The following is a 16,731-nucleotide window of genomic DNA, read 5'->3' as shown; positions in this document are numbered from 1 at the left end:
ATAAAGCGAGGGCCCTTGCCAAGAAAGGCTGAGTTTTCCAGTGGCCATTTTACCAGCCTAGCTTCTTTATTGAACCAAGCTGTTTTTCAGTGAGGCCATCTCATTTTGCAGATGTGGTTCTGGGTGCTGAACATCCTCCCATGTGTTTTGTTTTTCAGGAGGCAGCACAGGAACGTCCCCGACCACCTCCAGCACGGGGACCCCATCACCATCCGCTTCTTCTCACCTTCTCTCTCCATCCTGCTCTCCTCCAGCCTTCCATCTGGCCCCCAACACTTTCAACGTTGGCTGCCGGGAGAGTCAGCTTTGCAACCTCAACCTGTCTGATTATCCTCCTTGCGCCAGAAGCAACATGGCAGCGCTGCAGAGCTACCCAGGGCTGAGCGACGGGGGCTACAACCGGCTGCAGAGCAGCACCGCTTCTGCCTCGCAGCCCTCCGAAACCTTCATGCCTCAGAGGACTCCCTCCTTGATCTCAGGAATGCCGGCTCCTTCCTCCCTGCCCAGCAACAGCAAGATGGAGGCGTACAGCGGCCAGCTGGGATCTTTCCCCAGCTCCCAGTTTCAGTATGTCATGCAAGCAGGCAACCCTGCCTCCACCTCCTCCTCTTCACACATGTTTGGTGGCGGCCACATGCAGCAGAGCTCCTACAATGCCTTCTCCCTGCACAATCCCTACAACCTCTATGGATACAATTTCCCTGCTTCCCCTAGGCTGGCGGCAAGCCCAGAGAAACTCACCACCTCCCAAAGCACTTTACTCTGCTCTTCCCCCTCCAGTGGGGCCTTTGGAGAGAGGCAATACCTTTCCACGGGGATGGATCACGGGATGCACATGATCAGCCCTCCCTCCAGCAACCAGCAGACGGCGGGCGCCTGTGACAACAGGCAGTACGGAGCGGTCCAGGGCTCCTCCTCACAGATGTCTGTGCACATGGTCTAACAAGCCTTGCTGCTCCTTGGCATAGAAGGCAGCCGGACCTTCATCCTTCCCAGGGGTGAACCCATCCCAGTACTCTTTTGCCTTCAAACTTATAGTGGAACTAGTATTGTAACAATAAGCAAGAACACAAGCCATCTAGGTGTGTGCCTCAGAACCTTCTGGAGAGCCTTGACTGACAGCCATCGCAGCTTGTTGTAGCCCAGGGCCTCCAGACTGGCACGGAGCATCTGCTTTTTCTGGACATTGCAGAGAAGAGGGCATGACTTTAACGAGGAGCTGGAGAGAAGCAGCTGAATTTACTGTTTTATGCATTAACTTTAGGCAGTGTGAGCTTTCAGCATGGAGGGATCCATTCCCTGTGCTGTCTCCTCCAAGTGTTGAAGAAGGGCTTCATCCTCTGAAGCTGCACTGCCCAAGGCTCCAAAGATCTCCCCCTTTCCAGACAGTTCCTCCCTGCCAGAGTGGCTCAGCCCATTTCTGGAACCAGCAAGGCCTGTGGGTCTTCCTTCCGCTGTAGCACAGGAATGGCGCTGCGGGGCTGGAGCTTCTTCTGAAGAGGTTTCTCATTTTCACCATGGCTCTGCCAGCCGGCTGTTTCTTTATGGAGGTCGAGCTCACCAGCACCCAGCCTGCAGATGGAGGTGGGAGAGAGAGGAGAGAAAAGTTTTAGCTCACAAATGAGCCTCAGACAGAAGCGGGGATGGAACTTTGGAAAGGTGAATGGGGGGAGGGGGCTCAGCTCCTGTTGGCTTGACTGGAAGTAATGCAGCGAGATGGAATGGATGACAGCCTTTGTGGGGAATGTGTGTCTCCCACAGCACTCATCCCAGTGGGAAGAAACTGTCCAGACCGAGCTCATGGGGAAGAGTGATGAGAAAAGAGAGCTCTACAGGAGTGCAGCTGACCTTGCATGTGAGAGTTGCTGTAGAAAACCATTAGCATTTCAGAAACAGTGAGGTTGAGTATTTGCCAACCTTCCACCTGCCACATGGTCTCTGTTTAACCAAATAGATCATTGCCTTTTAACATCTTTCTTTTCTGGTTTTTTTTCCCCTTATTCTTTCTTTTTTTTTTTTTCCTTTTTCCTCTTCAAATCCTTTAAAAATAAGAAAACAATTGTAGCTTGGTGCAAGCTATGCATTTAAGTTGTGTGAAAATGCAAATACCAAGTAACAGAATACAGATATTATTGAGAGTTGTTGTGAGGTGTTGTAGATAAATGTATTTATATGCCTAGTGGGGTATTCAATATTATGAATATAAAAGAGGGCAATAAAAATGTTATGTAAAATATGTATGAAGAAAAAGCTGTATAAAGATTTGCCCTATGCACGGAACTCTGTTTCTAAGTGCCAAGCACAGAAAACGCTAAATAAATCTTTGCAATTGTTCCTTCTGTGTTCTTCTCTGTCTGTGAGGCTTCCTCAGTGGTTTTCTAGAGACAGACATTTTAAAAATACTGTCACACGTGTTTGCACAACAGAAGGGGTGAAGATATGGTGCCAGATTGTGAAGTCCAGGCAATATTGCAATAAAAATAAAAATTCTGTCTTCTCAAGAAATTAAAAAAACTGAGTCCTTGGAATTTGTAAGTTGTCTTCTTCACAGGAAGTGTATCTTAAAAGCAGCTTGAGTTGTTATTTTGATTATTGAAGAAGGTCTTCAGAACAATTTTTCAAAGTCATTACAGTCCATGATACTTTAAAATAGCAATATAGTTTATTTATCGCTTAAAAATAGTTTTAAAATGTAGCTTGGGGGTATGTGTCAGTTTTTTATTTGCACTATAATTCTAATGAGATTTAGACATTAGTACTGAAAGCTGTGGGAGGCTGAAGCCCCTTCAAACCTGGCTGTAAGTTATGGCTGCAGAGTTTACAGCTTTCCTTGTGTCAATAAACTCCTTTTCCCCTGAATTGAAAAAGCACCAGAAAGGTAGAAAGACCTTTAAAGATCAATTCTGCAAGCATTTCTTTATTTTTGTTTTTACAAGGGAAGATAAATATACCAATGCCATTCCCATTTCTGTGCCTAGTCTGTCTGACTGTATTCTAGGTTTTACTCTGTCTAGCCTTGGATGCTGCTGAAAAGGATAGGGGGGGTTATGGATGGGGACAATCTGTCCTTCACCTTGTTGTCTTTTGTTTACCCCTAATAATGAACTATTGGTTGAATCTTGACCAGGGAGTTTTGGAGCCTTTCCAAAATCCTTTCAGAATCTTTCAGAAACGCCCTTCAACCTGTGCTTTGATGTTTGCTTTTGGGTTTAATTTCATTTTATGGCAACAATTTCTACAGGTATGTTGTGTGGACCAGTATTTCCTTCTGCTGGCTCTTTGCCTTAGATTGCTCTTTCTTATTTAATCAGTTTAATTCTTTGTGAGTCAGTCTGTATTTCAGGTAGAAGAAGAGACTCAACAAAAACAAAATCATTGTCTGTGTCAAAATACATGTGTCTAATCTGGATTAAGCAAAAAAAAAAAAAAAAAAAGAATAAGAAATGATTACTGGAAAGAATATCTCAAAAAAGCAAAACACCTATGCAGGGCACAACTTCAATATTAGTGTGAAGAACTGGTATCTAAGTTTCCACACATTTGGGTAGGAATCCATGGGTATGAGCTTTGGAATGGTCACCCAGACTCTTCAGCAGTGTGATCCTTCATGGTATTGAGTACTTTTTACCCTGATCCAACCATATTCTTCAGAAAATTACTGCATTAGTACAAACTGAAATTCCTTTTGGTATGAAGCACATTGACCCCAGGGTGAACATTCATGGACCTTATTTATAGACATATTTATTTAACTCTAATGGGGCACATATATAAAATGAGAGAGCTTGGATAGCTAGATAGTAGTTATTCCTTAGTGTTTTGTTGCTGCAGGGTCAGAATAGTCAGCAGCAAAACTGAAAAAAAATAGGAAAAAGATATGAGAGGCTTCCCTGTTCCAAGATGTAAAGTTGTAAGTACACAAACAGTACTTGGTGTGCTACTGACAGTTTATGAGGATTAAAAACAAGCTAATGGTGAAAAGGGGAAAAAATATTACACTTTTTCCTTGGCAGTCACTGTGCAAAGTGAAACCAGAGCAGTGTTTGGAGGGCAGTATCAGAAATAATGGGACAAACTTGTTAAAATTATTTATTTAGCCCTTGTTTAGGTGCACAAGGGTAACACTCCCTTGAGCAGATAACCTGCTTAAGGCCTTGACACCCCCCCAGAGCGAAGACGTGAGCATTGTATTTGAGGTGGAGCCAGGCGTGACAGGAGTCTCCTGAACAGCAGTGGCTCTGGTCTCCCTGCCACCCACGTATGGGCACAAGGCCCTGAGCCATTTGCCACTTCTTACTGGAGCTTCCCAGAGAGAGGTGATAGCAGTGGAGAATGGGAGAGATGCACCGGGATGGGTGTGAGATCAACCAGGTCCTGGTGGGCAGCCCGGGTTGCAGAACACCCAGCAGCCACCCCGGGAGACGCCCTTTCCTTGGGTGACTGCCCTGAGCACAGGGCTCGGGAGCCCTCCTGGCACGGTCCTGCTCTCCTCCAGGAGCCCTTTGATGGCTCATTTGCACAGCATGTGTGTGTGGGTGGCAGAGGCAGCAGTGCTGTGGTTCCTGTCCCCTTCCTTCCTTCCCTACTTTACCACAAATATTTGAATGCTTTGTCCAGCTTTAAGCAGCTTTGGGATGGAAGTTCTCACATCTTTCTTTAGAATAGACAGTGCAGGAGGGCAGGACTCTTGTTAATTTCCCCAGTGCAAGGAAGGCCACCGTGTAACATCTCATTCAAAGTAGCCACACAAGGAACAGGTGTCCTGCATGCAAGCCCCCAACCACAAGTTTCCTCTGGCGTATGGATGCTATTAAACACCAGAGGATCTACCCAGAGCTGCAGAAGCCAGAGGGTCCCAACTCCACCTCTCCTGGGCTGGCCCATTTGGCCTTAGCCCCTGCAGATTTCTGGTTTCCAGTCCAGGAGAAAAGAAGGCTCTGGATCTCCCAGTTTGATGCTGCAAATTTAAAAGGTCAAATATCATGTACCTTTCTGAAGAAGTATCCCTTTGTAAAAGCTGAATCCAAATCATAGAAGGAGTGATGGAAATCTCAATGATAGGACATCCCTCATCTTACAACACAGGCTGTTCCAAGTGCAAACCTGACAACTTGTTACAGAAATGAAAAGCATGGCACAAAAACAATCAGAGTGGGTTTGCAAGCTCTACAGAATTTATTTAGCTTCATTCCTTAGCACACTGACAGGCACAGGACATAAATATTACCACAGTCAGTGCAGCTCAGCAATGCCAGGACACTGCAAACCAGTGCAACACAGTGTTCCCAGAGGAAATGTAAGCACATTGTGCTTAAGCAAAATGTTCAGGGCACAAACATAAATGTAAATTAAGTTGTACAGGCTGTGACATTCCCTAAAGAATATGACAGGCTGGAAGCATTGCTGGTTTGAAACATTCTGTGTGCATGTGTGAGGGGTAAGGGCAGGCCGGATCTTGCCCTGGAGAGGGGATGCCTTTCCCTGCCCATCCTATTCCTAGAGCCTGAATTCCAGCCTGGCAGTGGCTGCCAATCCCTGGCACACCAGAGGCAATGCATTAATCTCTGGAGATCCTAATCTAGCTCCAAAAATGACCAGAAGTCCCACATAGAGGAAGGGACCAGGAAAGCCAAAGGGTATTTAACCCAGGACATGCAGCAAGGACGTGTCTTCACCCTGCATCCTCTTGTAATTTCTATCAGCTGAACACTGCAGGAGCCAGGAGTAGTGGCTATATTTGTCCTTTTCTATGTCTTTTCTGTCTTTCTTTCTTTCTTCTTCTAATTCCCTCTTACGGGAATTTTGAATAACTTTAAATCGAATGGGCTTAGAGTTTGCTGAGTTGAATGGGCCAAGTTAATGCTTTGGGAAGTGTTTTATATTTTTTGGGGGCCTTACAATGCACTACAGCAAAGATTGCAGAAGGTGATCTGCTAGAGTGCCTCATTTGTTGCATACTGGGTGAAGCTTTACTGAGGTGGGTGAGGGCTGACAGATAGCATCTGTCATTTAAAAGCCTTCAGATTATTTTTCCCCCCAACTTGAATAGCTGCATTGACCTAGAGCAGCCATCCCATGTGAGATCAGCACTAGCAGATCAGTTTTGCTGGATGCTGCTGGTTGGGCATCACTCTAAATGGAACAACAAGAAGAAAATGCAGCCAAGGGCTGGGCAGAGGAATGCCTGAGCATGCCCGTGGCATGCCACAGATGTAGTAGAAATGCAGCTATAAAAGCCATGACAGGACTTCATGGGGAGGGTGCTGGTGTGGCCAAGGGACAGTTTGCTATAAATAAGCCAGTTCCTGTCCAGGGAACATCTGACTCCTTCAGTATTTTTTTCTTCTACAGAGAGGCAGACTGCAGGAGCAAACTTTTTGGGCAAGTCTGTAGCCCAGAATTTTGAAACCACAGATGGGATCATTTCTGAGAGCTTCTCTGTGGGTCAGCTGGGAGGGGCTTCTGTAGCCTGATGCTGACCCACAAAACTTCTGCTGGAAAGGTGGCTCACTCAGTTTTCTCACTGCTTCTTACAGTTTGTGTGTAATTGCTGTCTAGGAAGCTGCATAGAATATAACTCAAATCCATATAACTCCTTTCAAGGGTTACTTCTCCACATCAGTCACTGCTGCTTATCACCCCAAAGGCACAATATGGCCACAAATTACAGGAGCAGTGCACAGCTCTTCAAATACCAGCTCCTTGCTGCTATAAAGCCCTCCAACAGTTCTAGCCTGTCTGGACAGAGGAAGAGGCTGGAAAAGAGCAGTTCCCATGGACACTGCACACTGTTGTGTTCTGACAGCACGTTGGTGAGTGTGGCTTCTGTGCTGGACAGTGGTCAGCACCAGCTGATTTTGGGAGGAGTGATAAACCTCCACAGCAGGGAGAGCTGTGCAATAGCCCATCTCTGGAGCACTGGGCTCACTTCTTTTCTGACTCAATGTGGAACTCATTGCGTGCTGTGGGGGAGAAGGATTAGGGGCATGTAATTTTACACTGGTTGGTGTTCCTACAGATGCTGTTCTTATTCCAGTAATGTTCTGAATTTGTTGAGCATTTTGGAAGCTCTGACATTGGATAGAGTGACTTCTGTGGACTAACTTCAGATGCTTCCAGGAGCAGTGCTAGGCTCTGTTTAGCTGGGTCTGCCCTTGAGCATCCAGCACTGAGCACAGCTCAGGGCACTGTTTTCCAGCTGACTGGGTGCAGCTGTACTGCAGACCCAGAGCTGGCCCAAGCGGCACCACCAGCAGAGACCATTGCCCTTCTTAGGATGATGGAGAGGGTGGTGCTGCTTCAGCCAAGAAGCTGGTTCAGCTGTTAATAAACCTGGAGCTTTACTCACATAGTAATTGTCGGTAAAGGAGCCTGTGGCTGGGACTTCTCCCTCCAGACTACACTGATGGCAGCCTTGGGGGCATTCTGCAGCACCCACAGTCTTCCCAGCGTTTCCATTGTAAGCATTAGGGGTGCCCAGTGACTTGCAGGGAGGTTGACATGGTCTTGGGTTCTTTTCCTACCTCAGCTGGTTTATAACATTTCCCTTAATGTGCAGTCAGGTAAGTGCAGGTGAATACAGTTGCACTAAGTTGGGGTAACCAACCCAGGAACAGGCACAAAGGAAAGCTGCAGTCGTTGAGCTATATTAAATAGGTGATGTGGTTTAGTGATTGCAGACATGATGTAATCACCTGCATCTGTGTCTCTCAGTGAAGCTGGAACAAGTTGCAGTACAATTAACCCTGTAAAATATGGATTTATCCTGCCAGCCATCCAAGCCAGGGCCAGCACTGCACTCTCTGGTTTATATTATGTTGCCATGCAAAAATCTGTATACAGAAATACAAAGATTAGTTAGAAAGCAGCGTGAATGCAGAGGGGTGTGGAAAAGCAGTAGAGGAACAAGAGAGCAAGGGTGCAAAGAGTGGCCTGTACTGGTAGCCAGGGACATGATCAATGGAAGTGATACTGGTAAGCTCTGAGGAATGTGTTGCTTTCACTCAAATCACAGCATGGGTGGCTCACCAGCAGGAACCCTGCAAGCAGCAACGGGAGAGTGGCAGTGAGACTGCAGTGCCCTGCTGTGGCATTTCTCTTACTGGAACCCCTAAAAGAAGTCTAGATTTGCTAGCAAGCTACCCAAACTGGGGAAGGAGAAGACAAGTGCAGCAATGTCACTCAAGATTTACAGCAGATAATTAACCAAAATTCAAATGTTAGAGTTCAATACCTGTGACTCCTGAAATATATGCAAGATCTGTCCAAATGCCAATACATTATTATCAGTGAAAAGAAAGCCAGACGATAAAAACGTTTTAATGGCAATCACTCCAGAATACTTGGAGACATACATTTTGGAGCTTGTGGGTTCCATGTGTGAGTTGGCAGTGTCATATTTTTTTAGAAAACTAAATAAAAATCACTTTCTCTTCTATACAGTATTGTGCTTTTTTACAAAAGTTCCTTCAGCTGTAGTGTTATCCATAAAATGCTCCAGCTCCTAACTCTGTAAACATTATAAAGTCAAGTTTTCTAGGAGTCCAAAGGAAACCAACACAAAAATTTGGTGAAATGAGGAAAGAAAGAAACCCCAAAGATTAGTAAAAGAAGATTGGTCTTACATGAAGAAACCTGTATTAAAAAAATGGAAATATAAAGAGCATGCAACCAAAACCAGAGATAATTGGCTATGGTCACATAGCAAAAGGAACAGCATAGTCTGAAAAGATATTCTGTGAAAAGCTCAGTTGCTTTTAGATAATGAATAATAAGCTGCTTTTCTTCTTGGATGGATCCAAGGAGCTGGAGATGCTCTAGCTTCTGACCACACAGATAAAAAATCATATCAACAGAAAAATGAACCTTTGAAAGGAAACACATTCACTTCTTCAATGTGAAACGTGCTGTATTATATTTGTTTTTTACACTGTATACACTATTTCAGGCACTGTTTATCACAACCAATCACTAAGCACAATTGAAAGCACATTAAACTGGTTACACTGCCTACACACCAACATAAATGGTTTTAGGCAAAACCTAATTGTTCTTTCTTCATTTAGGGTGACAAAAACACCATGAAACGTTAGGAGTCACCTCAGTTGTCTGCCCCTGTAACTAGGAAAGATTTTTCCATCACTGCCATGATCTGGGAAGGAAACAATCTGGTCCAAAGAACTTGTGGAGATAAAAATCTGTTTTGTAGTCATTCTTGATTTATCAGGCTTCCTTTCTGTCAAAAAAAATGAAGACCCTGACTCCTGTTGCAGGTCTACTCATGCAAAAATCCAAACTGGGGAATGAAATAATTCTGGAACCAGTGTTTTCCACCCCAAAGGACATGGTGGGAAGGTCCTGTAATGCCATAAGAGAAATGTAAGGCTGGAAATATCTGCCTAACATGACCATAGATCAAGCTGTCAAGTCAGGCTTATAAATAGCACAAAGTGAAAGAGGCAGAGAGGTGGAGCAAGGCTTAGCTGTCATATGGCCTTAGTTCTTTGGCTTCTCCTTCCTAACATCTGTGCCATCCATGCTCACCCTGTGAGTGTCCGAGTGTGCCATGATCCCTGTTGGGAAGGGATCCTCTGATGTCCATCTCTTTCAGGCCTAAGCTGGCAGACTATTCCACGTTCATTGGACAGGCACCAATGAGATATTGATAAGAAATGCAGTCACAGCCTCATGCAGATCCATGTGACCCACGTTCAGAGCAGCCCCTGACACTCCGTTTCAGCAGTGATTTACTTTTCATCTTAAACAAGTTGTGAAGAGAAGATAGAACAGTAGAAGGAAAATGCAAGGGGAATATTGAATAAAATGGCTTTTCAAGCTGAATTTAGCTGTGGAACAGAGTTGCAGCTGTAAACCCTGGGGAAGTCTACGGAGTCAGTCAGTGCTGGGTGGGCTGTGGACCTGGGTGGACTGGATGCCCAGTGCTAGTGCCCAGCACTTCTACAGCAGAAGGAGTGACAGTATCCATGGGCTGCCCTTACAAGGCAAACAGGCATGCTCAATTTCAATTGAACTTGAATCCAAGCCTAAAACATTCTCTGTGTTCATCCATCCATAATATCTATGGTTTTTTCTCCCTTCATCTGTTGCCACAATTGTGCCACTGGGGGGTTCCTTAAACTCAGTTCTGCTCTACTTTTACCCATGTTTCCCAGAATGCTGGCAGCTGCAATATAATGAGATTATTTATGATTTTTAAATAACATCTTCTGATGTATCTCCCAGGCCAGCAAAGCAGCAACCCAGCAAATCCCACTGAACCAGAGCTGCCTGTAGCAATCCCAAAGTGTCCAGCCATCCATTTCCATTTCCTGGTTTCACTGGTTTCTCACTGCACTTTTTCAGATTTCCTTCTGGACCTTTTAAAAAAATTATTTTCACTGCAATAATGGAAAAAAAAATGTTATTGGCTGCCAGTGTTTGATCCCATAGTCATTGCAGACCGAGCTTTTTCCCCAGGAATATTTTGGTAGTGTACAGAGTAAAATGGAAGCTCTGTCCTCGGCATTGTCCTGTGACATGGACAAGGTGTCCTTGACCCAGCCACTCCTGAGAGAGTGTCTGCAGTGACATGAGAGGATGTGCTCCCAAAGGTGTCAGATCTCAGCAGCTGGAATATCTTCTACTCCTGCATTTCCTCCACCCACCTGCTGGGTGAGGGCTTTGCCTTTTCACACATAAACAAACTTTAGAGTGAACACATTTCTAAAGCAGCAAGTAGAAACTCATCTCCTTCAGTGTAAGAATAAGTTGTTTGCTTTTCAGCAAATTTGTTGGGCATTTATGCCTAAATACAGGCTTGCATACAACAACAAAAGAAAATCTTAAAATTTGTATTAAATTCCATTTTATGTTGATAAGTTTTTAAACACCTTTTTTTTTGCTCTGTATAGTCAGGGGAAAAACCCTGTAACCTCCTTTTTGTGACAGTGCTTCAAAATTTATCTTCAGCTTTCCATGGCCGAAGCAGTTAGAGAATAACTGCGAAATCCCTGTAGCTCCCTTGCTGGTCAAAGCATTGTATCCCCATTTGACAGAGAGTAAACCAAAAGAAGGACTTGCCCTTGGTCATGTGTGCCAATCTCTGCTGCATTATTGCAAAACTGTTATCACTGGCAGAAGCAATGACAAAGTCCCCGTCTTTGCCAGCTTGGCACTGTATAAACGTAATGGAGCTCAATTTATACTTTAAGTCAGATGGAGGGAAGAGCATGCTGTGTGATGGCTGACACCACCAAGCACAGGTGTCAAGTCTGAGCTGTATTTTTCCCGTCGCTGTTGCAACACAACCCAGACACGCAGGCTTAGTGGGACCAAACTCAGTATTTTATCAACGAGCCGCAGCAAGGTGGTGGTGGAAGAATTTCCAGCTGAGGCTGCAATGCACAGGCAGGAATACTTCATCACTGTGTGCTTCTCCAGAGCAGTCCTGCTGCTGGCCAGCAGAAATCTCCTGGATGCAACTCCTGGCTCCTTACGAGACTGTGGAGCTGAGAAGTGCACCCTGGAAACACAACACTTGTGCTGATGGTGCTCTGGTTTGATTCTCCCTGTGTGCGTGGGTAAACACAGCCCTGTGCCAGCAGCCACGTGTAGGTGCACAGGGAAAAAGAGGCCGTTGCTCAAACAATATGGAATGGAGGGCTGGGGAAAGGCACGTTGAAAATGTAAAGGACATTTATGTTAAAGGAAGGTGTGAGAACTGCAGGAAGAGCCAAATTAGAAAAAAAAAAGTGAGCACTTCAAGCAGCCAAATTAAACAAGACACAATGGGGGCCAACTTTGCCTCCCAGGCATTTCACAAGCCCACACCCCAGAGTTCAGGGGGTGCTGGGGGGAGAACCATGTGTCCCTCTAGGTCTTATTTAACTTGGCCAAGTGTAAGGAACTTTAACTCTTTTGTGACTTGCTGATTTCTACAGCACTTGATTATTGCCCTTTTTTTCTTCTTTATTTCTGGGTACTTTCTATTAGATAGGTTTTAGATCCTTCAGAAAACAAATAATTTCTTTTGGTTTAAAAAAATAATCATTGGAGGCAAAGCATAAAGTCATTTCAGTCATAGTATCTTGGAAGAAAATAGACACAGTATTTTGGAAAGAATTTGAAATGAAAACACAAAGCCTGATGGGATTTAAATGTAGAAAACCAAAAATTGAGTCTTGCCTCCTCTTTTCCCGTCCCCTATCCATGAGGTCACCATTTCTCATCTAACAGACTATGGCATCTTGCCGGGATCCTGAGGCAGCCACCAGAAAAAATATTCTTGCTCCTGTAAGTACAACGCAGGATCAAACTAGCCAAGTGAAAATAATCAGAATGGCTTATTTGAAGGTACAAAGAGAGAAACCTTGTAGAACTAACAAGGAAAAGACATCCAGAAAAGGCAGAAAAAAACCTCTTTTGTCCCTCGGAAATTTGTTGCCGAAGAGTTTGAGATTAGGTGAAAATGTGTGAAATAGTGGATGTGCACTGAAATCCAGCATTGCAAACAGCTGGATTGTAAAGGAACTGTGAGTGTCCACGTGTGCAGGGGGCATACAAAGAGTGAGTGTGCATGTCCCTGAGATGTGGCAGACCTCAGTCCAACAAGTTGAACTTTAATCCCACTTGGAAGCACTTCCCTGTGGCGGGCTGGCTCTCTAAAGAGCAGGGGCTGGTGCTGCCGACGTGTCAGCTCTGCTGCTTCTGGGGCAAGTGACTTTTCTCACAGCATCACTCATTCTGTCTGTGCTCACACCTGAGGAGCTGCTCCTTCACTCAGCCCTGGCACGGTATGAGCAGGAGCTGAGCTTTGCATCTGTGCAACTCTCAGCCCACGTGAAGAAGAAGTGATCACTCTCTGACACCCTACTGGCCTCATTCAGCTACAGGTATTTACCTTTTTTAATTAACTGTGACGCCTTTGGGGGTAAACCAAGAGCACGAGGGGAGCAGGGATTGTGAATGTTCTTCTCCCCTTGCAGATTTCTCTACAGCAAGACCCTGCAAACTCAAAGGACCTCCTGGCAGTATTGATGGCTCCTACTTGCTCTGCCTCAGCTTAGAACTGTAGAATATCTCACCTTGGGAGGGACCCATAAAGATCATCATTTCTAGCACCCAGCTCCTCTCTGGAATACAGGAAACAAAACAACATTACTGAGAGCATCATCCAGATGCTTTTTCTAGAGGTTTGGTGCTGTGATCACTTCCCTGGGGAGACTCTTCTAGGGGCTGACCACCTTCTCAGTGAAGACCATTTTCCTGACATCCAACCTGAATATTGCCCAATGCAGCTTTATTCCATTCCAATAAGAGTAGAGTGGTGAACCAGTATATCAACAGTCATGGCTCACATTAAAACTTCTCCAGGAAAGCAGCAATCTGCTGGTCCCCGGTGCTTATTTCAGATTCCAAAAACTGTCCAACTACTTCTATCATAGAATCATAGAGTGGTTTGAGTTGGAAGGGACCTTTAAAAGTCATCTAGTCCAAACCCCTTAATAAGCAGGGACATCTTCAACTAGACCAGGATGCTCAGAAACCTGTCAGACCTGACCCTGAATATTTCCAGGCATGGGGCATCCAGCATTTCTCTGGGCAACCTCTTCCAGTGTTTCACCACCCTCACTGTAAAAAAACCACAAACAACAGATATGCCATATATCTAGTCCATATCTTCCCTCTTTTAGTTTAAAACCATTACCCCTTTTCATATTGCAACAGACCCTACTAAAATGTCCATCCCCACCTTTCTTGTGGGCCCCCTTTAGGCACTGAAAGGCTGCTATATGGTCTCCACAGGGCTTTCTCTTCTCTAGGATCAACAGCTCCAACTTCTTAATCTTTTCTCCCAGGAGAGTTATTCCATGCCTCTGAAAACTCAACTCAGCTTCTGAGACAACAGTGGCAAAGTGAATGCTTTAACTCTTACCAAAGTCAGGCACAGTTGGTTTTAGTGTTATTTTCAGTATTTTCTGAGTTATTTTGTTGTTACTTAAATCCAATGTGGACTTGAGTTGAAGATACAGTTCAAAAATGTGTCCTCATGACAATTCTCCAATGCAAGAATGAAGGAGAACTTACTACAAAGAAAATATTTTGCCCATTGGAGAGACAGATTGGTTGAATTTTGGATCTGAGTTGTCCCCAAGGAAAACTGACAGCAGGAAGGGCATGAAGTCAGTTTGGCTAGATGGGATAGCCCTCTGGAATAGGGGAAATGTGCTCATCAAGAACACTCATAGTATTCTCTGCATACTCTTAGGGATGTCCAATGCCAAGGGCAGCAGCCAACGCCAAGCACATGAGGTGCCCAAGGGATGAGGCAGCAGGGAGGAGCACAGCTCCTGCCTGGACACCTGCAGGGCTCTGTCTGAACACCAGGCTCACTTTGCTGCTCAGGACAGGACAAGCTCCAGCTGTACCTGGCAAGATTTCCAGCCTACCCCAGAGTTAATCACATCATTCAGAATAATGTTGGGGGAAACTCCTCTGAATTTTTCCTGTCCAGTCTGAAAGCCTCCACCAACCATGTTCTTTCTTCTCAGCTCCTTGGGAGCAGACAGTGTTGGCTGCTGTGCAATGCCATGCAGCACCTTGGCCTGAAGCTGTCCCTGCACACCCCCTGGACGACACACTGGGACTTTCACCCAGGCCTGCAGCTCTCCAGTGTCCCTGAAAGCCAAATGATTTGGATTTTATTCTTTTCTCATCCTCTGTTGCTCCTTGTGTCCTGGATCAGCTGGAGCTCCTCAGGCTTGCAGTGATGGTTATTCTCCTCTCACCACTTGCAGGAATGCAGGGATGAGCACAGAGTGCCTGGCTCTGACACTGACAGATCTCACACTGCTCCCAGGGAGTTGCTCAAATGCTACAAAGATGAACCATATGGGCAGCCCCAGCACTTGAGGCCATTAATAGGAATTTTTAAGCAACTGTGATTGATGAGGCAGCTCTTACAAGTCTGAGATCAATGAAAATGCAACTTGATCTTTTGAACCCAACTCCTTAATTTTTTTTGTTCCTTTTTCTGCAGAGAATCCCATAAAACCATTTCTGTGCAGACAAAAGCTGTCTGGGACACTTCATGTGGATTTGTCATGCATTTTCCTTTTTCTTCCCCCTCCACCCTGCTTGCAGTTTGTTTTTGACTCTTTCCCCAAGATTTGTACAGCTCAAGATTAGCTTTTTCTATAATTGTAAATGGACATTGTCTTGAGGGTATTTTTTGAGACTAATTTTTTTCTTTTGTTTTCAATTTAGATAATTTACTCCTTAATATCTGAACACCAGGGAGAAAACACTGGTGAGGATAAAGATAAGCAAAAGTCATTGAGGAGAAAGGAAAGGCTGAGCAACCTTCTGGAGAAAGCGGGAGCCCAAGCAAAGAACAAGAGAGAGAACCATGTCTAATGAGTCTTGAATTATCCAGTATTGATGTTTTTCCCTTAGGATCTGCTGCCACAAATTAACAATAACTGAAACAGCTCCATCTTCCGACATTTGCTATCAGACTCTCAACCAACAGAGCAGTTGTTCCCAGTAACTCTGGATTGAGACAGTCCTCGGCCAAGATGTCAATAGCCTTCCCCTGGCTGAATGCTCAAGGAAATGAGAGCCTCTGAGAGGCAGAAGGTCACTCAGAACTGGAGGAGAATGAGCCTTGGAAGGCAGAGGGAAGGGGCACCTTCTTTAAAATCCAGACCGGGAATTAGGGGGAGCCTGAGGAATAGGGGCAGGGAGAGAGGGCAACATGGGGAGCTGTATGTAGCTCAGGTCACAGCTTGGAGGCACACAAGAGGGTCCAGAGGGCAGGAGGGAGTGCAGTGACATGGGTGAGTTTGATGGAGCATAGAGAAGCATGATGCAAGAAGAGAATGGTCCAGAACACGGATGTGAATGGCAAAGAGCTGCAGAGGAGATGAGGGGTGCACATCATTGAGGAAAGTTGTGAGAAAGGTTGAGGGAAGAGCCTTGGAAGAGATGGGGCTTCTTCCCTGCTCCTGGTCCCCACTGTTGTGGAGCAAGCCCACAACCAACTCAGAAAAAGTCACTGAGGGCATTGATGAGATTGGGAGCACCCAGTTCTTCACCAGCCTTCAAAGGCACGAGAAAAATCGAAGATGTTCCCAGAACCCAGCAACACAGCTTGGCTTTGGTGACAGCTAGTCACCAAAATAACCTGTGAACTTACACTGTGTGACAAAAATTCCAACACACTCTGTCTCTCTTTTGCTAGGGAAAGAGTCAAACCTTTCCTCCAAACAACACCTGGGATTCTTCCTGACATTATCAGGTTTCCAAAACTAATCCCAGCGGGATCTGACCCTTGGCAGGCAGGGGGATGGGTGGTTACAGCTGCAGGTTAGGAATGGGATGATGGGTCCAGCCCACTCCTCTGGAGCTGGCACCTACTTCCTGGGAGAAGGATAAGCAACTGCTAAGCAATGGGGAGTGCTGGTGCCCTCTCCAGATCTCAAACAGCCCAAAGTGTTCAGGCACTTCGATACGTTCTAGCAGTGGGCACAGATCCATCTGCAGCTGTATGCAACCCAGAGATTTATACCTTCAAGTGAGCCCTTGGACAGTGTCACAGTGTGGGTGACTTCCAGGGCCTCTCCATGGTATTCTAGAGCACCCCTAGCTCTGGCTTCCACTCCATGTCTGACAATGTGGTATCCCCAGAGATGCACTCACACTAGATGAGTTCTTCCATTAAAAATTAGAAAC

The 16,731-nt window shown here is 45.4% G+C and overlaps 1 protein-coding gene across 3 annotated transcripts in view; it reads left to right on the top strand.

Annotated features, from left to right (window-relative positions):
* TBX15 (T-box transcription factor 15) overlaps positions 1–2,514 on the top strand; it is a 95,007-nt gene extending 92,493 nt beyond the window's left edge. For 2 of the 3 annotated variants that reach the window (XM_059838134.1, XM_059838132.1), the window contains exon 8: positions 159–2,514. In XM_059838134.1, coding sequence (XP_059694117.1) covers positions 159–943 — 785 coding nt within the window. In that variant the 3' untranslated portion in view covers positions 944–2,514. The remainder of the gene's footprint in view (positions 1–158) is intronic. The other variant, XM_059838133.1, reaches the window with a different exon arrangement.
* The last annotated feature ends 14,217 nt before the right edge of the window (positions 2,515–16,731 follow it).

This window comes from Haemorhous mexicanus, chromosome 2 (genome assembly GCF_027477595.1).
Source record: "Haemorhous mexicanus isolate bHaeMex1 chromosome 2, bHaeMex1.pri, whole genome shotgun sequence".
In the NCBI taxonomy this organism is placed as follows: domain Eukaryota; kingdom Metazoa; phylum Chordata; class Aves; order Passeriformes; family Fringillidae; genus Haemorhous; species Haemorhous mexicanus.
This window is presented reverse-complemented; position numbering and strand designations above follow the sequence as displayed.